The sequence below is a fragment of the Engystomops pustulosus genome, chromosome 4, assembly GCF_040894005.1.
Source record: "Engystomops pustulosus chromosome 4, aEngPut4.maternal, whole genome shotgun sequence".
In the NCBI taxonomy this organism is placed as follows: Eukaryota; Metazoa; Chordata; class Amphibia; order Anura; family Leptodactylidae; genus Engystomops; species Engystomops pustulosus.
In genome coordinates this window covers 143,221,417-143,246,261 of record NC_092414.1, presented here as the reverse complement: position 1 = coordinate 143,246,261, position 24,845 = coordinate 143,221,417, and the positions used below count along the sequence as shown (strand labels likewise).

At 40.9% G+C, this 24,845-nt stretch overlaps 1 protein-coding gene across 2 annotated transcripts; it reads right to left on the bottom strand.

The window, feature by feature from the left end:
- Positions 1 to 1,196: 1,196 nt before the first annotated feature.
- Positions 1,197 to 22,921, bottom strand: SNUPN (snurportin 1). 2 transcript variants are annotated; one of them, XM_072147871.1, is made up of 9 exons: positions 22,774 to 22,877; positions 20,185 to 20,353; positions 13,768 to 13,924; positions 13,326 to 13,430; positions 7,411 to 7,507; positions 5,813 to 5,910; positions 3,604 to 3,681; positions 2,364 to 2,444; positions 1,197 to 1,708 (listed from the first exon to the last, which is right to left on the bottom strand). In XM_072147871.1, exons 2-9 carry the CDS (start codon positions 20,340 to 20,342, stop codon positions 1,457 to 1,459), a joined length of 1,026 nt encoding a protein of 341 aa, XP_072003972.1. In that variant the 5' UTR covers positions 20,343 to 20,353; positions 22,774 to 22,877; the 3' UTR covers positions 1,197 to 1,456. The 2 variants fall into 2 exon arrangements, with proteins under 2 accessions (XP_072003972.1, XP_072003971.1); XM_072147870.1 differs by having other exon boundaries at positions 1,198 to 1,708; positions 20,185 to 20,362; positions 22,774 to 22,921.
- Positions 22,922 to 24,845: the final 1,924 nt, after the last annotated feature.

Sequence of the window (24,845 nt, the reverse complement as noted above, 5' to 3'; positions counted from 1 at the left end):
TGTGTGGATTATTTGTTATACACAAGTGTAGGGAAATCTGAGGAAAGAGAAGATGAAGTGCTTGGTTACTACATTTAGTGAGGGATTCTCCTTGCACATGACAGTGCTGGAGTAGTGACACATGACTGCTGCAGCACTGAGCCATGAGGTGATGAGCTGTGTACAGGGAGTGTGAGGGGGGGGCGTGTCTCCTGCCCGTAGTCTTCTTTCTGACAACGGAATGTCTATAGTAACGGCTATCTGAGCAGTCACTGCCATCTAGGGGAAGTCTGCAGAATACAAGAGAAAGGAGCAAGAATCGTTTAACTATTCCAATTGCAAAAGGGTTTCAAATTACCCGCCCTACAACATAATCAAAAGTTTTTTGAAATGACGGTTACACTTTAAGGTCGACATTTATTGTTCTCCTCTCTGACACAAACACGGACACACACCTGCCGGCAACAGCGTGAGGAGAAAAAAAGCTAAAGACAAATAAGGTCTTTATCCATGGGGGTGGCACAGCAGATGTGCATGTTGTGGCCGAGATGAGGAAGAGCTGAGTATTCTGTGCCAGATACTAATAGAATGTCCAGAAGCTAAATAAAAGTGTAGATAATTCTGCAGCCTGATAATCTAAGCATATTGTTAGAACAGCATCTCATAGCAAAAGAAGGATCATAATGCGTCTGCTTAGAGATAGCTGAGGGAGTGATAGGAGCTAAAACAGCAATAAAATTGTAAAATCAAGTGTTAAAAATGATCTTTATTGTGCAAACATAACTAGGGGATTGGAATTTGAGAATTTTTTTCATGGGCAAACCCCTTTAGGGCAAAAGTCACCCAGAAGATTTCTCTAGAAAGCTCTTCACCCAGAGGAGTTCTATAGATCACATAAATGTTTCCAAACCAAGTGCGCAATGACTTTATAACCTAATGGATTATCAAGATAATGTTATCTCCCAAGGACTTTTTGCACAATATCCCTTAGGACCCTTAGGTACTTTGAGGTAAATTGCATTGGAATGTAATGGAATTCAGGGAGTCTTTACAGATTTACACTACAATACTAGTTCATGTTAAAAACACTATGCACATGAAACCAATGCTACATCCAGTTCACCTATGCCTCATATTCTAGAGAACATAAGCAATAGAGAGAAGTTACCGACAAGTAAAATCCAAAGTCATTTTCGACAATTTATTTTATTTAAAAAAAAAAAAAAAAAAAAACTACATTAGAAAATGAATGTTCCAGGTTTATAAACCGTGCACCACTGTATATTTGCTCAATGTAAAGTCCAGGAACAATCCACTATCAGGTCAAAGCACAGGTATGGCAGCAACCAATCGACTTTGCCTTAGGGCTCATGAACACGTTCCTGTGCTTGAGCCCTTAAGTTGAACCAGTGTTGAATGGCAATACTGACTATGGATTCAATTCCAGTAAGCAGAGACCAGCAGTCTATCACACACGTTAAGACATAGCTATTGTTGACAGATGTTCCAGTTCATAACGTCCACCCTCTGCTGCTCCTTTTCCATCTTTCTTGTGTTCAAGAATTTGTCGCATTTGCTCTTGTGCATATGCTGGCTTCTCTGCAAGAGGTCCTGGTGGGGGAGGAAATCCTAAAATTTCAGGTGCCATATAGGGACGTAGCCAACCAACCAGAGGAGTACTTCCTGGGGTATAGTGAGTGTGCATGTGGTAAAATAAGAGCCCATCCACCTAGAAATGAAAAAAAAACATAAAAGAATATGGTCTCATTACAAAGCTGTATTTTTGGAACGCGTCTACAATATACCACATGCAGACAGCAAACGACCCAAAGTACTGTATGCTGCGAAATACTGTTATGAAATAACCACATGGAAAAAATATGTTTTTTCTTCAACAGATTTCCATGTAAATCATTCCTAAGAGTCACTTAAAGGGGTTGTTCCATTGTAGCAAGTTAGACCTTATACAGGATAGAGCCTAAACGTGCTGATCGGTGGAGGTTTTAGTGATGGGACCCCCACGGATCACGGTGTACCCCCATCGAACCCAAAGATGACCGGAGCACTAGGTTGCGCATGCGTGGGCTGCCCCGGTCATCGATATGGATTTGACGGAGATTGCTGTGTTTGGCACTCGGCTATCACCTTGGGATTCAACAGGGGGTACATCGAATCCCCATTCTCGTGATCCATGGGGGTCCTCATCACCGAGATCCTCACCGATCTACAAGGTAGGCAATATTCACAACATTCAGCTACATTTATATGAATATATGAGGCTAGTTAATATGCAAAACTGGATTATTATACCATTTTACTTCAATGGGCCTATCACAGAGTTATTTGAAAAAGATTTCATGTAACCAAATACATGCATACAATACCTTGTAGGAATAGGTCTGAGTGAGAACACTTTGAATGGAATCCAAAGAGCAGGGGAAATTCTGTAGGCCAACAAACTTGAACTACAGAAAATGATAAAAATTAATAATAAAAAAAATCTAAATTAAACACACATTTCTGCATTGTAAACAAAATAGGGCAAATACATTTAATCAAAGTCAGTGGCCAGTGATGGGTCCCAATAGATGGAAGTTTTATAGTATTTAAGTGCTATTCACGTAAAGAAAAATATATAAAGAATAGCATATTGCAAGGATATTCCATTGCTTTTTGATAGTGGGGGTCCAACAATCCACAAAGATAGTGATTTATTGTGTCACATCACCAGCTACTGTTACATGTACATAAATGCCCTTGCCAATATCAGTGAAGGAAACTCAAGTTGTTAAATGCAAGTAAATCCAATTAATCATAGTTATGACATATCCTTGTGATATTCCATCACTAGATGGCAATACCTCAAGTACTAAAACTGCCTTCTGTATAAAGGAGGACAGGAGGGCAACTTACGGTATATAGTTATTACAAAAAGATATACATGCTGATATGATAACTACAGAAGAGTAATAACATGCTTCCATCATAATATCAGGGCTACGTGTACAGGTTGGGGGCCACTGCTACAATTACTATTCTTTCGCTTAAACACACACACATTAATATAAAATATATATATATATATATATATATATATATATATATATATATATATATATATATATTACACACACACACACACATACACACACACACACACATATATATTTGTATGTTGTGTGTGCTTTACGCGTGAATATGCTGTATGTATATATGCAACTGCTGTGTAAATGCTGTACTTGTGTGTATATGCAGTATGTGCATATATGGTGTGTTTATACTGTATTTATGGTGTGATTATATTATATATACACACACACACACTGTATGTCTAAGTATATGATGTATATTCACTATATGTGCATATATGAGGTGTATATGCTGTATGTACGAGTATAAATGTATATACGAGTCAAATGTGTGCTTATGAGTGTAGACATGTATATATGCATTTGTATAAAAAAAAGTACATAAATTGTGTGTGTATATATAAACGCTTGCATAAGTCAGCATATAAATGTGCTAGTACAAATATGTATATTTGGTTTTAAATTAGATGGGGGGCCCCATTCAGAAGTCTACTAAGGGGTGCTGCCTCAGGTTACACCCCTGCATGCTACTTACAGAGTTGGTCTTGGAAATAACACTTAGTCCTTCTTCTTCCTCCAATTTTGATTCCAACCAATAAAACCTAAAGTCAGTCTAAGAAAAAAACATAAGCATAGAGCAAATGGAAAGATGGTAACTTAAATGGTCACTGACTTTTATTAAAACAAGTCAATAGTGCAAGTGAATATAAGAAAATATGTAATACATGGAGGGGAGAATCAAAAATCACACACGCCAACATAGGGAATAACTACCGTATATACTCGTGTATAAGCCGAGTTTTTCAGCACAAAAAATGTGCTGAAAAACGTCCCCTCGGCTTATACACGAGTCAATACACACACAAATATACTAAAAAAATATTTAAAAAATAATAAACTTATATACTCACACTCTGGTGGCCCCGACCTGCAACGCTGCTCCCCCGATGTCCGCGCGGGTCCTTTTCTGGTTCCGCGCCCGTCTTCTTTCTTCTCCAACTTTGTGCTGGGTGCCGTCATGTTCTCCTCCCGGGCGGCGCCTAGTATGACGTCAGCAGCGGCGTGTAATACTAGGCGCCGTCCGGGGGAGAACAATGGCGGCGCCCAGCACGAAGTTACTGAAGACAGAAGACGGGCGCCGAAGCCAGAAGAGGACCCGCGCGGACATCGGGGGAGCAGTGCTGCACGTCGGGGCCACCAGATATATACACCAGAGATGTATACTACTGGGGGGCAGGCTGTATACATACTGGGGGGCAGGCTGTATACATACTGGTGGGGTCTGCGACCAATGCATTTCCCACCCTCGGCTTATACTCGAGTCAATAGGTTTTCCCAGTTTTTGATGGTAAAATTAGGGGTCTCGGCTTATACTCGGGTTGGCTTATACGCAAGTATATACAGTACTAGCAAATTTGTTATTCCTCATACCGATTTATGCAGTATTTTAGAACGGTTAGGTAAGCCAGGAACTAGCATCTTGCAGAGCAGAACTAATATATTATATATATATTACACACAAACAAAGGTTTTCATTACAGATTTCACCAACATAGAATATTTTTCATGCTTGCCAGGCAATCATGATAAAGAGGTTAAACACAATAAGATTTGTTGGCCAAACCTGGGGCCAAAGTGGGACCAGCCAACCATCTTATCAGTATGCTTTTTGGATTAAACCTATTGCGAAGTAACGTAAATGAATGTAATTTGGGCCAATTACAATGTGTTTGCTCGATATCTACTGCTACATTTAAAGTGTAACCGTCATTCTGAGCAAAAAAACCAAACAAACCCTAAAATACGCAATTCTGCTCCAGGTGTCCCTGGGAATGATTCCTCAAAGTATTTTGCCTCTCGGTCTTCATTTAGTACCTTTTTTGGCCCATCAGCAAGACGGAGGTGGGACCTGCCTCCTGTCACCTCATCACAAGTGCCTGCTGCTGACCAATGACACCAAAGCTATCTATCCCATATCTATCTATCCCTCATATGTATGTATGTATCTATTTATCCATGTCATATCTTTCTATCTCCTATCGATCTATGCATGTGTCTATATCCATCTATCCATCTATGTAAAACTCCAGCACAGCTTGCAGAGAGTGTCTCCTGCCACTTCCTTGTGTGAGGTGATGGGGGAGGGGTTGCGATCTTTATCTCGTGTCTGTGTGGATTATTTACTTATATACAAGTGTAGGGAAAGCTGAGGAGAGATAAGAGTGTAGGTGTTTTGATACTACATTAGTGAGGGCTTCTCCCTGCACATGCAGTGCTGGGGCAGTGAGACATGAGGTAATCAGCTGTGTGCAGGGAGAGAGATGGGGGGGGGGGGTGTCTCTTCCTCCATAGTCTCAGCTTCTTTCTGAAGACGGAATGTTCATAGTAACAGACATATGTGAGATTACTGATATCCAGGGGAAGTCTGCAGAATACAAGAGGAAGGAGCAAGATTCGGGTAACTAATCCAATTGCAAAAGGGCTTAAAATTACCTGCCCTACAACATATCAAAAGTTTTTTGAAATGACGGTTACACTTTAAATTACAAGGAAGCCATACAAGGAATTTTGCTATGGCAAAACAATTTACCATAAAATTTTGGAAAGTCAATGAAACTCAGTTTAATTTAAACAGACCAATTAATGCTGTTAGTCTAACAAAACACAGGAAGGCCTTATTAAATTCAAGTAAAATTCTGTACAATATCCTCAGCATCATTCCACAATGTGGAATGGAAACTTACTTGGCAGTCATACACTGGGTGTCCTCTCCAGCACATGACATCCAACACATAATATGTTCGAGACTCCTCATTGTATATACAGTCCAGAATAGTATAATCTGAAATTAATGAAAAATTAAATTAACCCATCAAGATATTTAGGTTATAGATTTTGAAATAATCCTCAAACAGACCAGAAGCAGGCTACAGCAGTGACTGAGTACAGCAGTAGGTGAACAGGTCTCACGCAGGTGCAGTCTGACTACAATGCGGGAATATGAATGCATTTTCCACAGTTCTGCTGTGGAATGGTTACACAGATCTCCAGGGCTGCTACTGTACACTATCTGCAGTTACATGGTCAAAATTGTTCCTTTTAAAGACAAAAAATTCAATACAATGTAGTTGAATACTTAACCGGTTAAGGACCGGGCCCTTTCCTGTTTTTTCATGTCCATTTTTCACTCCCCACCTTCAAAAATCTATAACTTTTTTATTTTTACACGTAAAGAGCTGTGCGATGGCTTGTTTTCTGCGTAACAAATTGCACTTCATAATGTGGTATTAAATATTCCATGCCATGTACTCGGAAGCGGGAAAAAAAATTCCAAATGCAATGAAAATGGTGAAAAAACGCATTTGCGCCATTTTCTTGTAAGCTTGGATATTACGTCTTTCACTGAGCGCCCCAAATGACATGTCTACTTTATTCTTTGGGTCGGTACGATTAAGGGGATACCAAATTTGTATAGGTTTTATAATGTTTTCATACATTTACAAAAATTAAAACCTGTACAAAAATAATTTTTTTGATTTTGCCAACTTCTGGCACTAATAACTTTTTTATACTATGGTGTACAGAGCTGTGGGTGGTGTCATTTTTTGCGAAATTTGATAATATGTTCAATGATATAATTTTTAGGACTGTACGACCTTTTGATCACTTTTTATAGATTTTTTTAGATTTTTCAAAATGGCAAAAAAGTGCCATTTTCGACTTTGGGCGCTATTTTCCGTTACGGGGTTAAACGCATTGAAAAACCGTTATCATATTTTGATAGATCGGGCATTTTCGGACGCGTCGATACCTGATGTGTTTATGATTTTTACTGTTTATTTATATTTATGTCAGTTCTAGGGAAAGGGGGGTGATTTGAAATTTTTGGGTTTTTTATTATAATTTTTTTTTACCTTTTTTTATTTTTATTTATACTATTTTTCAGACTCCCTAGGGTACTTTAACCCTAGGTTGTCTGATCGATCCTATCATATACTGCCATACTACAGATTTTCTTCCTCATTCATTACTATGTGCTATCAGCACATTGTAATGAAGGGGTTAAAACGAAATAGCCTCGGGTCTTCGGAAGACCCGAGGCTACCATGGAGACGCATCGCCGCCTCCCGATGACGTCACGGGGAGCGGCGATCCCAGGTAAGATGGCGGCGCCCATGCGCCGCTATCTGTTTGAGGCTGCCGGCAGCCCATGCTGTGAAAACACCCAATATGCAGCAAAGACTTACCGGCTATGGAGAGGGCTCAGCCCGTGAATACACGGCGGGCGGTCGCGAACCGGTTAAAAACACATCTTGTTTAATAAACTATTAACTGAACTTACCTTTACCACTAGCACTATTATGCCGATTGCCTCCAGGTAGTAAAGAGGGAAACCTTTTCACACAATACCCACTTTTTGTATAAGCTGCAGTAGAACCCTAATGAAGAGTGCAGAAAAGAAACAATCAGCAATAAATACGGTATACTGCAATACTGCTGCTAAGTGGTGAACACAGAGCGCAAGTATTGGCAGATCAAAAAAAAATACATAAGGAGAAGCTGTATATTTAATTATACACCATTAATACCATATATACTTGAGTATAAGCCGACCAAAGTATAAGCCAAGGTACCCTCAAAAAACTCGAGTATAAGCTAAGGGTGGGAAATGCAGGCACCTCAATAATAAAATGTCCACTGCGGAGTGCCCCAATTTTTCACTCCCCACCTTCAAATGGAAAAATTTAAAAAGTTAGAGAGCTGTGTGAGGGCTTGTTTTCTGCATAACAAATTGCTATTCATAATGATGGTATTTAATATTTCATGCTGTGTACTGGAAAGCGGGAAATAAATTCCATATGCAGTGAAATTGGTGAGGAAAAAAAAAAAAAAAGGGCATTTGCGACATTTTCTTGTGGGTTTGGATTTTACGGCTTTCGCTATGCGCCCCATATGACAGGTCTACTTTATTCTTTGGATTGGTGCGATCATGGGGATAACAAATTTGTATAGTTTTTATAATCTTTTCATACATTTACAAAAATGTAAACCTCCTATATATAAATTATTATTTTTTTGCCATCTTCTGGCGCTAATAACTTTTTCATACTTAGGTGTACAGAGATATGGGTGGTGTCATATTTTTGCAACTTTCGATGACGTTTTCAATGCTTCTATTTTTAGGACTGTACAGACTTTTAATCACTTTTTATAGAAATTTTTTTTTAGAGATTTTTACCCAACTTGTTCACTGTTTATATATATATGACTTCTAGGGAAAGGGGGCGAATTAAAAACTTTTTTAACTATTTTTCAGACTCCCTAGGGCAGTGGTGGTGAACCTATGGCACAGGTGCCAGAGGTGGCACTCAGAGCCCTTTCTGTGAGCACTCAGACCATCACACTCCAGGACAGAGTTCACCAAATATGACCAAATCCACCAAAGCTTCCGGCAATTTAAGAGATTCTGCTCTCAGCGCTATTTTAAAGCGACACTTCATTGACTGCTTGGAACTGCAGGAAAAGTGAAAAGGTGTTGACAGAACTGCAATATCTTTAGAGGTTCTCATTGTGGACCAACCATTCTTCCTCTACAGAGAGACCCTGGAGAGAAGCTACGACGAGTCTGAATTTACCCTCCTTCTTTCAACTGTATTGGTTGCCTCAGGTGGCTGATACGATTGAAAGATGTGGAAGAACACGTAGCAAAGTTACAGATTAACTCCTTAAGGACGCAGCCATTTTACAGCTTAAGGCTCAGTCCCATTTTTTGGATTCTGACTTGCGTCGCTTTATATGGTTATAACTTTTGAACACTTACTTATCAAAGCGATTATGAGATTGTTTTTTCCCCACATGTTGTACTTCATTTTAGTTGTAAATGGCTGATAATTTTTGTGTTGGTTTACAAAAAAAAGAAAATATGATGAATATTTTGAAAAATCTGCCATTTTTGAAATTCGAAATCATTGCGTTTTCAGGCGGATAGATTTACCACCTAAATAAGTTGCTGAATAACATTTCCCATATGTCTACTTTACAATTTCACCATTTTTGAAATGTCCGGATAATTTATTTTGATGTCGCGCAGGTTACAAATCGAATATCGCTTTTCCGGATTTTCAGAATTGACTATTTTGGGGATAAATACAGTTTTGAATGAAATTTTACAAAATTATCATCAAAACCCCCTATATAATCTACCCATTTTAAAATCTGCACCCCTCAAGCTATCAAGAAACAGATTTTACGAAGATTGTTAACCCCTTGAGATCTTCATAGTAATTACATCAAAATGGAGGCGACATTTAGAATGGTCAAATTGTGCCGGTTATACGTTCATTTAGCCCTAAAATTTACACATTTCCAAAAGATAAAAATACAAAACCCACCATACAATTTGTTCCACAATTTCTCCCGATTACAGAGACCACCCACATGTGGGTGAGATGCTTTTTCCAGTGTTACCATTTTGGCGTTGGTATCACCTATTGTTGAAAATTTAGGAACTTCTTTTTGAGAGCAGGAGTAGAAAAGCATCAATTCTTTACTAGATTTTTGCTTTTTTTTTGGTGTTCACCGTATAGACTAATAATCATGTTATCTTTATTCTATGGGTCGATACGATTACGGGGATACCAATCATGAATATATTTTCTTACGTTTTACTAAATTTGTCAAATAAAACCCTAATGTGGGGAAAAAATCTATCATTTATGTATCGCCGTCTTCCAAGTGGCATAACATTGTTACGTTTTTGGCTACAGAGCTGGTTGATGGCTTGTTTTTTGCGGGGCATGTTGTACTTTGCACCAGTATCATTCTAGAGTACATATGTTTTTTTGATCACTTTTTATAGCATTTTTTGTGGGATTGAATAGGTAAAAATCATAATTTTTGTAGGGTTTATAACAGTTTTCTTTTACGGCGTTCATCATCAATAATTATTTAGTTTTATTCTATGGGTTGTTACGGACGTGGTGATACTATATATGTGGGCTTTGTGTTATGATTTAGACTTTTTTTTAGTTATATGTCTCTTTATATGTTTTGGGGCTTTTGGGCATTTTTAGTGATTTATTACTTTATTTTTTTTATTGAATAATTTTTTTTTTTTTACTGTTTCACTTTTTTTTACCATGGGACATGAACAAGCAATCATCTGATTGCTTGTTCATGATAATACCCTGCAATCAGAGATCGCGATAACGCCTCTACAAGCGTCTATGACGCTTGTAGAGGCTGATTTACCCTTCCAAAAAACCGCCAAGCGTATAAATACGCTTGGTAGTTATTTGCCGGCTGGGTGCTTGGCTGCCGGCGCTTGCTGCCCAGGATCGCAGCTCACGCCGCAACACTCGGCAACACCCACAATATAGTGCAGTCCCTCCTCTCCTGCCCAGCTATCTAGCGGCTCCGATGGAAAGTCATGTGACCGGAGCACAGGTCACATGACGTTCTACATCGGCCGCGGGCTGAAGCAGTGAGTAGCTCCGCCCATCCCCCCCCATGGCCGTGTGTGATTGTGCACACAGAGCTATGAACAAGATTGGGCTGTCTATGTGACAGCCCAATCTTGTAGCCAGAGCAGCCCCTGTATACAGTGAGAGGCTGCAGGGAAGGTGCTATATGCATCCTCCCTGCATAACTCTGTATACAGATCACTGATAACAGTGATCCAATAGACTGTTACCATTAGGTCACTGTTATCTGTGATCTATATATAAGTTTAGCAGGGAACACATGCGACCTTGTAAAAAAAAAAAAAAAGTAATTAAAAAAAACCAAAAAAATGACATTAAAAGTAAAAAAAGTAAAAAAAAAAGTAATTAAAAAAAACCAAAAAAATGACATTAAAAGTAAAAATTAAACAGTTTAAAAAAAGCGATATGTCCCCAACCCCCCCCCCCCCCCCCCCAAAAAAAATTTAATAAGTTTAGCGGTGTCAGGCATCAGCCAGGTCTATGGGGGAGGGGGTCATGGGGGTGGAGTGTCTGCGGCCAGCGTCAGCTCTGGCCCGCTCTGTGGGTGGGGTCTGGGGCTCAGCGTCAGCCCTGGCCCACTTTGTGGGTGGTGGGGTCTTGGGCCGGCGTCGGCTCTGGCCCTCTCTGTGGGTGGGGTCTGGGGCTCAGTGTCAGCGCAGGGCCGCTCTTTGGGTGGTGGGGGGATCTGGGGCCAGAGTGTGCCCTGGCCCGCTCTGTGGGTGGAGGGTTCTTGGGCTGGCATCAGCTCTGGCCCGCTCTGTGGGTGATGGTAGGGGTCTGGGGCTCAACGTCAACCCTGGCCCGCTCTGTGGGTGGTGGTGGGGGTCTGGGGCCACCGTCAGCTCTGGCCCACTTTATGGGTGGAGGGGTCTTGGGCGGGCGTCAGCTCTGGCCCTCTCTGTGGGTGGGGTCTGGGGCGCAGCTTCAGCCTTGGGCAACTCTGTGGGTGGTTGGGGGTCTGGGGTCGGCCCCAAATAGTACTATAATTGTCCCAAGAAGCTATAAAAACAGGGGCTGTAACAAATTTTCTTCTATAAATAGACCTATATAATAATAATAATCTTTATTTCTATAGCGCTTCATATTCCGTAGCGCTTTACAAATCATAGGGGACATATACAACTATATTACATTACAAAGAACAAACAGTCATATGGAACAAAAGTTTATTAACATGACATATTATTAATATGACTAGGAGTTATATATTTGTATTACTGAAAATTTCATACTCCTCAAAAATGTTGAGAGGAGTATTATTACCCTTCTGGAAAAATGTTAGTGCGACCTCTGCCTGCAATACTTATGTATTGCAGGGCATTAGCAGTGTCAGCCTATGCACTCACAGATGCCATCTAACCGGCAGTTCCTGCAGGTAACACTGGGGTCCAGATCGGACCCCAGTGATGCTATAGCAATGATCGTTGCCACCCGAAAACGATTTGGGGGGGGGGGGCGGGGGCGGAAGACCGCCCAGAGGCATGTTAGATGCCGCAGTCGCGCTGACAGCGGCATTTAACGGGTTAAGCACCTGCGATCGGAGACAACTCCGATCGCGGGTGTTACACTGGGGTGCCAGCCGGCACAGCATCAGTCACAGCCGGCACCCCGTGTTTCCCGATGCCGGTTCGGCTCAAATCTTGAGCATGAACCAGCATCGGCTCAGCGGCCATATATATCACTGACCGCTAAGTCACTGCCATCACTGCCCTATGGTACTATAAACCCTAGGTTGTTTGATTGATCCTACCATTTACTGCCATACTACCTTAAGGCAGTTTATGGGGATTTTCCTTCTCATTAATTACAATGTGCGAAAGGCACATCGCCATCCCCGGTTGACATCACCGGGAGGAGCGAACTTCACCAAGAGGAGCGAACTTCACCAAGAGGCGCCCTCATGTTTTTGAAGCCGCAGGCAGCTTTGCTGGCGGCGATGGAAGGGTTACCCCATAAAAAAAAATTAAGTTAGTACAGGTCTTTAGGTTCCTGGCCAGGCCTGCATATGCACCTCTATGTAATCTGCCAGCAGAGAATCTATGATGTCAGCAGGCAACAACACTGCTGCGTCTTAGTTTTTCTGCCAACAGATCGCATGGACGTGCATCTGCAGGCCTGGCCAGGAACCGGAAGACCTGCTGCGAGGAGAAGGACACCGGGGGACAGTGCCAGATGGTGAATTCTGAGTTATATATATATATATATATATATCACTCGAGTATAAACCGAGTGGGGCTTTTTCAGCACAAAAATGGCAATTGATAGTCTAACATTCGAGAGGTGCAATACAACTATCATAAATAAGGAGGCCTTAGAAAACATGGCAGTGGACAAGAACCCACAAAAATAAATTTGTCTGTGTGCTGTCCATTTAAACAATGGACAGCACACAGACAAAACCAGTGTTCAATCTGTCTTAGGGCTTAGGCTGTAGGGGGTGCTGTCTATGCAAAGTCACTTCCAAGGGTCTGTATACATAGGGATGACCAGAGGTACTGCAGTGGAAAGATGAGATTATAGCACCATTTTTATTTATAAAAAAAAAAAAAATGCCTTTTAACATCCAACATGAAAGGGGAAGCACTTAATACTGAAGCAAAATACATACGAAATGAATGTATGCTCATAAAAAAAAAAAAAAAAATAAAAAAAAACCCACATAATTATATCCTATTAGTGTATTAGGTATAAGGCAAACATATTACCTCTGCATTCAACTCAACATTTAAAAAGACAACAGAATAAAATAAGACAATGACAAACAACATATTACCCGAGAAGCAACAACCAAAGAACGCTTTCCAGTAGGGCAGACTACAAGAAGCCAAAGGTCTGCCAGGTCCGGGGGAATTTCTATTAGCCACTCAGAAAGCATGAGCTGAAGAGTAACAAATACATGAAATGATGAGAATAAAAATAAGGTAATGTAACGGTCCATTGGACCAATCACTTAATACAGAGTAAGCAACATTCAGTCTTGACAGGTTTTATTAAATTGTCTGTGAAAACAGCCATCACTCCCACAAAGGGACAGCACAGGGAAAGCTGGAGTCTAAGATGATCCCCTTCAGTATAAAACAACACACATAATGAGACCAAGATCCATTGGGAAGAGCTTATGACATCTATTCGCCCACCAGTGCTTACTCAACCCACTACATTTCAGGCAAAAGTGTGGCTATGAGAAAGCTGCATTTATATGTAATGTATATTACCTGGTTAGCATAATGTCTGGGCAATTTCTTGCAAGGCTCCACATCCATGTCTTCATCTACCTCTTTTTCTTTGTCCTTATCTTCCTTCTCCTCATCTTGGTCTGTCCAATCTCCGGCAGCGAGTCGCCGAGCATGGTTTATGTAGTCCAAACGTTTCCTGACAATGAAAAGTTACATCTCAGAGGTTTTCAGAGATTATTGTATACAGATCTCAAATGGTAGTTAAAAGGTAGTTATCCTTGGGATCAGATCCTGTAAAACACAGCCGCAGTTTGTTTCCATGGAACATGTTCAGAGATGAGGGGAACACAGAATCCTATGCTAGATTCTTGATGGGAGAAATTACTTTTCCCTCCGATAAAGCTAGCTAACACTGCAGCACCATACCCTCAGAACGCCGGAACACTGTGAGCCTGGTCCGGTGCTCCCAGGTTATGGGTACTCATGACAAGACGGTCCGATGATGCAATGACTTCCTCACAAAGCCTGGAAGTCACCGCTGGCCTATGGTGTGGGAGGAAAGCGCCTGGAGGATTCCGATAAAGCTAGCAGTTTAGCACTGCTACATCTGGTGTAGCACTAGGAGCTGCTTACCTTAGTTTACTTTAGTAAGCAGCTCCTAGAAGTTTTTTTTTTTAGGATGACAGGTCCTCTTTAAAGGACATCTATCATCATATTCCCTAATAGTAGATTTATACTCATCTCCCCACTCCGTCCCCCTTTGCCATGATTTTAGTATAGATAAGAGCGGGCACATTTAGAAAAAATAAAGGTGTTTAAAATATTCAAATGAATCTTAGGCCCTCTGCAGAGCACCTCCGAGCTTGTACGTCTTAAATTTTTCACTGCTCTCCTCTTGTCTCCCGACACTCCATGCAGAGGCAAATCTTTATATAATGGCCACATTTATTAGAATAATGTGCAAACTACTTGCACATGTATTAATAAAGTGTCTGTGCCAGTTTTGTGTTATGGGTGCACTGTGTCTGACTAGACAGAAAAAAATCTGTAACTAAGGGGCCTGTTAGTGCTTATTCAGAGCCACACTTATTACACGTGCCACAATTCTGAAGCAGCGAGCAAAGTGCAGGGGGCACCAGATTAGTGAAGACCGTGCACCCTTCAGGTCTAAGCCATTTTATGGCTTTAGGGCCAAGCCTGATTTTTTACATTTGCCCTGGGTCACTATAAAAAGGTCATACATTTGTAACCCTTCAATATATCCAGGGTATTACGAGATTGTACTTCAAATGAATAGAAAAATGTTGATAATATCAACATTGGAAAATTGGCAAAAACTTCTAAAAATTATTCACTGTCAATGTTCTAAATTTTCTGCTTTTCAGTCTTGGCACCCAAGTAACTTTATAACTAACATTTCCAAAATTACTTCTTTATGTATTGGCATGACTTTTTATGCATCAGCTCTCTTATCGAGGTTCAGAATTTTGGGTGCAGTTTTTCTCATTTTAATGAAAATCGCCAAAACTCTCATTTAGAGGCACCTGCTCAGCATTAAGTGACTTTGAGAGGCCTAAACAACAGTAAAACCCTATAAATTATGCCATTTTAGAAACTACACCCTTCGATGTGAAAAAAAAAAAAAAAAATCAACTTTAAGAAGTGTGTTAACTTTTTACATGTTTCACAGGCGTAAAAACAAAACAGAGGTCTAATTTACAAGCTGTAATATGTTTTAGACAATGCATTAATTTTGGCCAAAAATTAAACGGTCACAAAGTATTAAATGACGAAAAACTACACAAAGTTTGATACCCAATTACTCCAGAGTATGAGGATGTCCCATATGTGTGGTGCTGTATGGGAACACGGCTGGGCAATGAAGGGAAAGAGCAGATCTGCCTTATCACGTTTTACAGGCTATAAAATGTTTATTTTTTGTCATTTGGACATATTTTTTTGAGGATGAGATCCACTTTTCAGGTACATCTTTTACGGGGGATCCAATACCTAATAATCAGATTTTATTAACTATTTCATGGTGGTGGTTCATGTGTTATCTTTATTCTACGGGTCATCACGATTACGGCAATACCCCATTTATATAGCTTGTTTAGCAAAATATAGAACTCATTTTGTGAGAAATTTGCTTGTTTTTGCATCACCACGTATAAACCCCTACGGGACTCGGCCTCTTTTGGCCTTAAGGACGCGGCCCCATTTTTCAAATCTGGCCTGTGTCACTATAAGTGCTTATAGCTTTGGAACGCTATGAGATATCCAGGGGATTTTGAGATTGTTTTCTCGTGACACATTGTACTTCAAATTAGTTTAAAAACTTGGATGAAATCTTTTGGTGTTTAGTTATGGAAAAAAAAAAAATGGAAAAAATATTTTCAACGTTCTAAATTCTCTACTTTTGATGCAGAGAGTCATATCACCCAAATAAATTCATAACTTACATTTCCCAAATGTCTGCTTTATGTTGGCATGGTTTTTTAAGATTACACATATTTTACTAGAATGTTATGAGGCTCAGAATTATGTATAATTTTTCACATTTTTTGTAAAATCACCAAAACCCGTATTTAGATGGACCTGCTCAACTTCTAAGGAACACTGAGAGGCATAAATAATAGCAAGACTCGTAACTTACTCCATTATGGAAACTACACCCCTCAACGTATGAAATACCACTTTAAAGGAGTTTGTTAACCCTTTAGGTGTTATACAGGGGTTAAAACAAAATGGAGGTGCAGTCTACACATTGTAATATTTTTTCACAATACGCTCATTTTGGGTGGAAAATTAAACATTTACAATGGATTAAATAAAAAAAGGCTCCACAAAGTTTGATACCCAAGTTCTCTCGAGTACACCGATACCCCATGTGTGGTGGTGACCTGCTGTATGGGCGCACGGCCGGGCATAGGAGGGAAGCAGGCGCCATCCAGATCAGATTTGCTATGTCACATTGTATAGGTTATACAATTTTTTTCTTTTTTTAATGTGGACCTATAGGGGCTTATTTCTTTTGCCACATGAGATGCACTTTTCTGGTATGTAATTTTGGGGCATCTATAGCTAATTGGTGAGATTTTATTAACTCTTTGTTGGTGGAGGAAATGAAAATCATCAATTTTTAGGAAAATTTATGCGTTTTATTTTTGACCGTTAACCATACCATAAAAATAGTATATTATTTTTATTCTATGGCATCATGTCTGGTATTTTAGCATAACCATCTTTCATATGCATAACTTTTTTATTTTTCGCCTCACAAATCTGTTAAAGGGCTTATTTTTTGCGAGAAGGATTGTTCTTTTTAGTGGTCTTATTTTAGAGTACATAACATTTTTTAAATCACTTTTTAGAGCATTTTTAATAGGGTATTAAAAATTATCCTTTTTTGGAAGTTTTTTTTAATGGGTTTCACTTTGCGAATCTAATAAGGATTCTGTTTTATTATGCAGATTGTTACGGACGCAGGGATACCAAATATGTGGGGGGCTTTGTATTTTATTCAATTGTACTGAATAAATACTACCGTAATTTGAAGAAAATCTTGTTCATTTTAGCATCACCATCTTTTCATATGCATAACTTTTTTATTTTTCGGCTGACAAATCTGGTTAGGGGGCTTATTTTTTGCGAGAAGAGTTGTTCTTTTAAGTGGGCTTATTGTAGAGTGCATAACATTTTTAAAAACCCTTTTTAGAGCATTTTTTATAGGGTATTAATTAAAAATTATCTTTTTCCGGAAGGTTTTTGCATTTTTTCCTCCGGCGTTTACCGTGCGGGTCCAGTAACGATTCTGTTTTATTATACAGATTGTTACGGACGCGGCAATACCAAATATGCGGGGTTTTTAAGTGTTTCTTATACTTTATTAAGTGCTTTTATGGGAAAGTGACATTTTAGGGGCTTATATTTTCATGTATTTATTTATTCTAATGTGTAGTGTTAAGTGTTTTTACATTTTTTTTTTTACTTATACATGCTTGAACTTGAACCAGCGATACACTGCTCTGCAATACTTTTTCATTGTAGAGCAGCATACTATAACGTCCTGGTGCCCCTAGGTGTTAGTGGGCATAACTTTTTTATTATTTTGTTTACAGAACTGTTTTAGAGTTTATTTTTTGCGGGACATCTTGGTATCATGTCGGGTAAATGTTACTTATAATGCCGTTTTTATGAGGTCAGGTGTAAAAATTTCATAATTTTGTGAGGATTTTATGTGTGTTTTTTTACATCATTCACCGTACGGGTTCCATGACAATTTTATTTTATTGTACAGGTTACAGACGTGGTGATGCCCAATATGCTATGTTTTGTTGTTGATTTTCACTTTTTTATGTTGTTTTTGATTTTTATATGGGATGGGACTTTTTTAATAGCGTTATTTTGTCCCAGGGTGGGACAAGTGATCAGTGATCATTTGCTTCTTCCCCGGACCGCACCTCCCACTCCATAGGCCGACTGTAGGACTATGAATAAGTAGGACTGCTGTGAGCTCCGGCGTGCAGTGTCTGCTAAGCGTGCAGCGTCTCCGGTGTATAGTGTCTGCTAAGCTTTGTCAGGGGGTTCGATAGGGCTAGCAGTTTATCACTGCTAAAAATGAGGTGGCGCTAGGAACTAGTGCGTTTTTTTTTGTGGCGACAGGTCCTCTTTAACCCCTTAAGGACCAGGCCCTTTTTCGTTTTTGCGTTTTTATTTTTCACTCCCCACCTTCAAAAATCTATAACTTTTTTATTTTTCCGTGTACAGAGCTATGTGATGACTTATTTTCTGCGTAACAAATTGCACTTCGTAGTGATGGTATTAAATATTCCATGCCGTGTACTGGGAAGCAGGAAAAAAATGCAGTGAAAATGATGAAAAAACACATTTGCGCCATTTCTTGTGGGCTTGGTTTTTACAGCTTTCACTGTGCGCCCCAAATGACAGGTCTATTTCATTCATTGGGTCAATACGATCACGGGGATACCAAATTTGTATAGGTTTTATAATGTTTTCATACATTTACAAAAATTAAAACCTCCTGTACAGAAAAAAAATTCTTCATTTTGCAGTGTTCTTGCGCTAATAACTTTTTCGTACTTTGGAGTATGGAGCTGTGAGTGGTGTCATTTTTTGCGACTTCTGATGACGTTTTCAATGCTTCTATTTTTAGGACTGTGTGACCTTTTGATCACTTTTTATAGAATTTTTTCTATTTTTCAAAATGGCAAAAAAATGCCATTTGCGACTTCGGGCGCTATTTTCCGCTACGGGGTTAAACGCAGTGAAAAACGGTTATTATATTTTGATATATCGGGCATTTTCGGACGCGGCGATACCTAATGTGTTTAAGATTTTTACGGTTTATTTATATTTATATCAGTTCTAGGGAAAGGGGGGTGATTTGAATTTTTATGTTTTTTTAATATAATTTTTTTTTTTTTTACTTTTTTTTTTTTTTTTTTTTACTATTTTTCAGACTCCCTAGGGTACTTTAACCCTAGGTTGTCTGATTGATCCTACCATATACTGCCATACTACAATATGGCAGTATATGGGGATTTTGCATACCATCTATTACAATGTGCAGATCGCACATTGTAATAGATAGCCTCGATCATGACAGCCTCGGATCTTTGTGTGATCCCAGGCTGTCATGGCAAGGGATCGCCGCTCCCCGGTGACGTCACGGGGAGTGACGATCGGAGCCAAGATGGCGGCGCCCACGCGCCGCCGGCTCTTTAATGCCGCCGGCAGCTTTGCCGGCGGCGATCAAAGGGTTAACACCCACGATCGGTGCAAGCACTGATCGCGGGTGTTAGCGACGGGCGTTTGCTTCATTATGAAGCAAATGCCCGGTGAGTATGAAGAGGGCTCAGCCCGTGAGCCCTCTTCATACTCCCCCATGCGCAGTAAGACGTAAGGGTACGTCTTATTGCGCTATGGGGTTAAACTCTCCCCCTCCTTGACTTTCTACAACCAATTTACATCTCACTTCAAAATGAACTAGTTGATACCGTCACACTGGACCATGAAAGACAAAAACTAGAAGGTATTATGTGGTTAGACAATATATTGGTAGAGGTTTATTAGGCCAATTGCGCATGACATGTTCCCTTTTACAGTGGAGAATACTGCGCCAGTCTCAATCCCTCCTCAAAGAGAAGAGCCCTCAATTCATTAGGAGGTGTACATTTCCTAATGAATTAGGAGAATCCACTACGTATCGAAACTCACATCTATTCCAGTTTGGAGCCGGCCTAGAGCTGAGCTATAATTTATGCCTCCTTCTGCCATAAATAACAGTAAGTCTATGAAGTTTTGGGTGGCACCATCCCAACATTTTTCAGCAGAATGGTATGCAGGGTGCAGATGTGGCAAAATGTGAAAGCTCAGACAACCTACTCAGAGTGTGACTATCCTAGTAATGGTCAGCCATCTTTCAGCACTCACAATTTCTGCAGTTCCAGCAGTTTCCTCCTGCGCTCACCCTGCTCCAGGGAGCTGTATTTGCTTTTATATTGGGCTAATCGTGGATGAGGAGCTGATGTGCTATTCAGATCCGATGAAACAGCAAAGCTGCCTGCAAGGGCTTCTGTGAGGGCATCCATTTTCAGCGATCCTGTACAGACTACAGAACAGAAAATATGAAATTAAAACAACATTCAGACATCACATAATGACGTAAAACACAAATTGTGGAGATTTATCAGAAGTGGCTGAGAGCTGCCCATGACAACCAATTAAATCTCTGTTTTAATTTTCCCACAGCTGTTTGTAAAATGAAAGCTGAGCTCTGATTGGTTGCCATTGGCAACCAGAACAGTTATGCTCCGAGACACTTCAGATAATCTGCCCCACAGCGTGTATACATCCAAAATCTATCCGCCTATAGAATAATTAGACTGCTTATCTGACAAAATGCAGACAAGGCATGAAGTAAATTCTTAGAACCACAGCACACTCATTTCCAGGGATCAAACAGCATCATCCATACTATGGATTGCTTGAAACTTGGTACAAAGTCTTGTTCTACATTTTTCCAGCAGAGTAATAATACTATCATTACCATTTTTGAGTATTTTTAGCTGCAGAGAAGTATGAAATTTTTAATAATACAAATAAGTCATAACCATATTTTGTGTTAATAGACATTTATTCCAGAAAATCATTACAGCCTTTTTTCTGTGCTGGAATAGCCAATTTAAATAATCTTACATCATACATTAAAGGATGCACAAACTTTATACACCTCCATAGAAACTGCAACCTAAACATCAGACCATGACCAACGCCACTAACTCCACAGTTCAGTTCAGACTATGACTGCGGCAACCGACTGCCCAGACCAGTCTATTGCTCACGCTGGACCTCCCCAGGCCAGGCTGTAGAATCCCCCAAACCAAAATTTACTTTATATGTTTTTGTTTTTTTAATTTCTTATCTGGGAAACTAGTTAGCAGGAAGTACATTATATAAGCTATATGTGAATAGCTTTTATACAGATTTACACATATAACAGTGACCTTATGATAACTACCCATAGGATCACGGTTATCAGTAACCTGCATACAGACATGCAGAGAGGATGCACTTGGCATCTTCCTTACATGCCTCTCACTCCCTCAATGCTCTATGCGCACTGCATTTGGGGTTGCTGTGACAGAGGACTTATTGGGGTACATTTACTTACATTGCCGCTAGTCGCTTCCCCTCTCAGGTTCAACAGAGTTCACCAATTTTTTTTGTGGTGCACCTAAGTCCTTGGGCTTGCAACACAATTTCAAACTTGAATCCTGCGCTCACTCCGAATCAGTCGGACAGTCTGGGGGAAATTGCCCCCTAATCTGTGCTGCATGGAAGTCAGCGCAGCTGCGCCAAAACAGCATTGTGTGCACCAAAATCCCAGCATAGACACTTCTTAAACTTCTCTGAAGAAAAGAGCACGACCATTAGTAAATGAGCCCCATTATATCAGCCCCTGTCACAGTATGGGATTGGGCTGTCAGTGTGACAGCCTGATCCTGCAAGTTCTCTGTGTGAGATGCCAGGGGAACAAGCAGGTGTCCTCACTGATGAAGCTCACAGGCCCTAACCATCATGTGACCAGAGCAACCTGCACTCCGGTCACATGACTTTCAATCGGCTGGGAGCTGCAGCTCATACTTGATAACTTGACCAGAAATTTTATTTTTTCACTTGGTATAAACCAAACAAGGCCAAGTAAGCAGCTGCCCAAACAACCAGAGCCATAGCACATGAATATACAGACAGGCTGCTCCAGCGATAATGTGGTGTCCGCCAACAACTTTGTTGACTGAAATGTGCTATATTGCAAGAAGTGGCTGCACCACGCAGAGCTCAGACTGAGGAAAGTTACACATAAGAGAGTTTGTTCCAACTCGCACTTCGTGCTTGCCAGCCTGAACCCAGAACAGCTGAACTGGCATGCTGAGTTCAGTAGAGTTTTTGTTGCTGCGTGTTGGGTAAGCCTGCAGACACAAGGGGGGAGATTTTTACATACATCTCCTTGGGGACCCTATAGCAGTCATACAATCCTGGCATAATACAGCTAGGAATTTAGAACTGGGAACATAAAAATGAATATCTTATCCCTATCAGCGCTTCCTCATACACACTGCTCTTTTTGTTGACTGAAACATCTCCCTACATGTGCAGAATTTGGGGAAAGCATACACCCACATAAATGGGGTACATTTTTAGGGACCAGCGTTCACCAGGAGTCTACCCCCATGTAACATAATTTACATTAGGCAGAGTACAGCCACAGGTGCCCACAGTAGGCAGCGCGCCCATCACTAGAGGGCATAAAAGCCACAGGTGCCCCACGTTACACATTACAGACATATCTGCAATTATCACTTCTATTCAGTCGCGTTGCCCACAGTACAGCGCGCGCCAGCCACAGGAGCCCACATCATTGTGCGGAATACACTGGGCACAAATTCTCCTGCAGCGCCCGTCATACAGGCAGCACTTTGTATGCAAGGACCCCGTGTAGGGGCCCGGCCGCTCACTCACCTCCGGTGCCGGGTGAGATAGCAGACACTGCCGCTACTGCACTCAAAGGCGTCTGGCAGCTTCCTCCAACTGACTTGAATACGTCATGGTCACATGACAGCCATGCCTCCCCGGCACGTGACCGCTGTGGAGCGCATGTGCAGTGTGTGGGCGGGAGATTCATATACAACGGCCATGTTGTGCATCTTAGCCGAATACATCACCTCATAGAGGGCTATGGTGCCCTCAGCTATGGCACAGCATGCTAGTGCATCCCTCCTTTTATTACTGTAGTAAATCTAAGGAAGGATTTTATGCAGATTTTACACAGCTAATGATGTTATCATTACTTGTAGACAGGCTCCATTCACAGCATCATATGCTTGTCCTGATCAGACCTGTATATATAGGACATGTACCGAGCATATGGCTGCTCCTCACCCCTCCCCTCTCCATAGGATGCCAAGAGGCTGGACCATAAAGATGCCAAAATATAGGACATGCCGTAAATTGTGCAGCCGTACCACTGGCTCTCATCACGGACCGAGCCCTCTCCGTACTCTGCTATATTACACAGCTTTGGTGCTTGATGGTAGATATCCTTTAAGTCCTTAAAGGGGTTTTCCTATGAACAAACCTTAGGCCCTATCCACCGGAAAGGGCCTAACTTGCTGATCAGTGGGGGTCTCAGTGATGACAGGATCTGGAGAAATATACTGCTATATTGATTTATGGCAGTATATTACAGCAGTCAGCCTATGCACATGCACAGGCTCACACGCACACTGACAGATCCTGTCTCTTTAACAACTCACAGTTCCTTTTATTGGCAGGCTTGTAACAGCAGCACCATAGCAGGCAATATTTCCTTCCTTTGGAGGGCTGTAGATTGGCTGGCTGCAGAAGTAGTAAACACTGTTTGCTTGTAGGAATATCTGCATGGATCAGTGTTCAACTTCACTGGGCAGAGTCTTATGGAGCCTGGTCAGATCTGCTGCATCATTAGCACAAAAGCAATCAGAGAAATCACACAGACATGTCATACGACAATAGCCGGCGTTCTGCACTTGAGCAGAACGGAGGCCCGCGGCTGCGTGGCCACAGCTCCTTTGTAGATGTCAGGGTAGGAGTTTTGGATCAGGTTTTAATAATTTCTTCCTGGCCGTTGCATACTATGACGTCAGCAGCGGCCCGCCTGCTGGAAGAAAACATGCCCGCGTCCATGACAGAAGAAAGAAGACGGGACGCGCCAACATCGGAGGGGGAATATATAAGGTTTTTTTTTTAAGTTCTGGAGAGGGGGGCACGCTGTATACTACTAGGGGCTGGCTGTATACTGCTGCGGAGCTGGCAGGCTGTATACTACATGGGGGCAGGCTGGCTGTATACTGCTGGGGGGCTGGCAGGCTGTATACTACTGGGGGCAGGCTGGCATTATACTATATTGGGGCAGGCTGGCTGTATGCTACTAGGGGCTGGCTAGCTGTATACTATAGGGCGCTGGTGGCTGTATACTACTAGGGGATGGCTGGCTGTATATTACTGGGGTCTGGCACACTGTATACTACTGGGAGCTGGCTGACTATATACTACTGGGCGCTGGCTGGCTATATACTGGGGAGGCTGTGACCAATGCATTTCCCACCCTTGGCTTATACTCGAGTCAATAGTTTTCCCCAGTTTTTGGTGGTAAAATTAGGGGTCTTGGCTTATACTCGAGTATATATGGTAATCTAAATTCTAATACCATACTCAAGAATGACACTTACAAATATATTGTAAATTAACAAATAATATTTTTCCCTTAATTTGTTCCCTTGTGTAAAAAAAATAACTTTTTTAAGAACAAAAAATTAGAATAAAATCTAAATTCTTCCTTTGAAAAACAGTTTTACATATCGGGCAAAATCATCATCCGTCCCAGATGACATCCTGCAACGAAATACCGATCTATTTCCATGGGATAACAAGGGAAGCAGGTCAATGATCACCAGGGTCCTAACTTGAGGAGTTGTACCCAGGCACAGGAGCCTTTGGGGCTCAAAGGATGTGTTTTCCTCAAATGAGAAGGCCAGTGCTATTGACACATCATA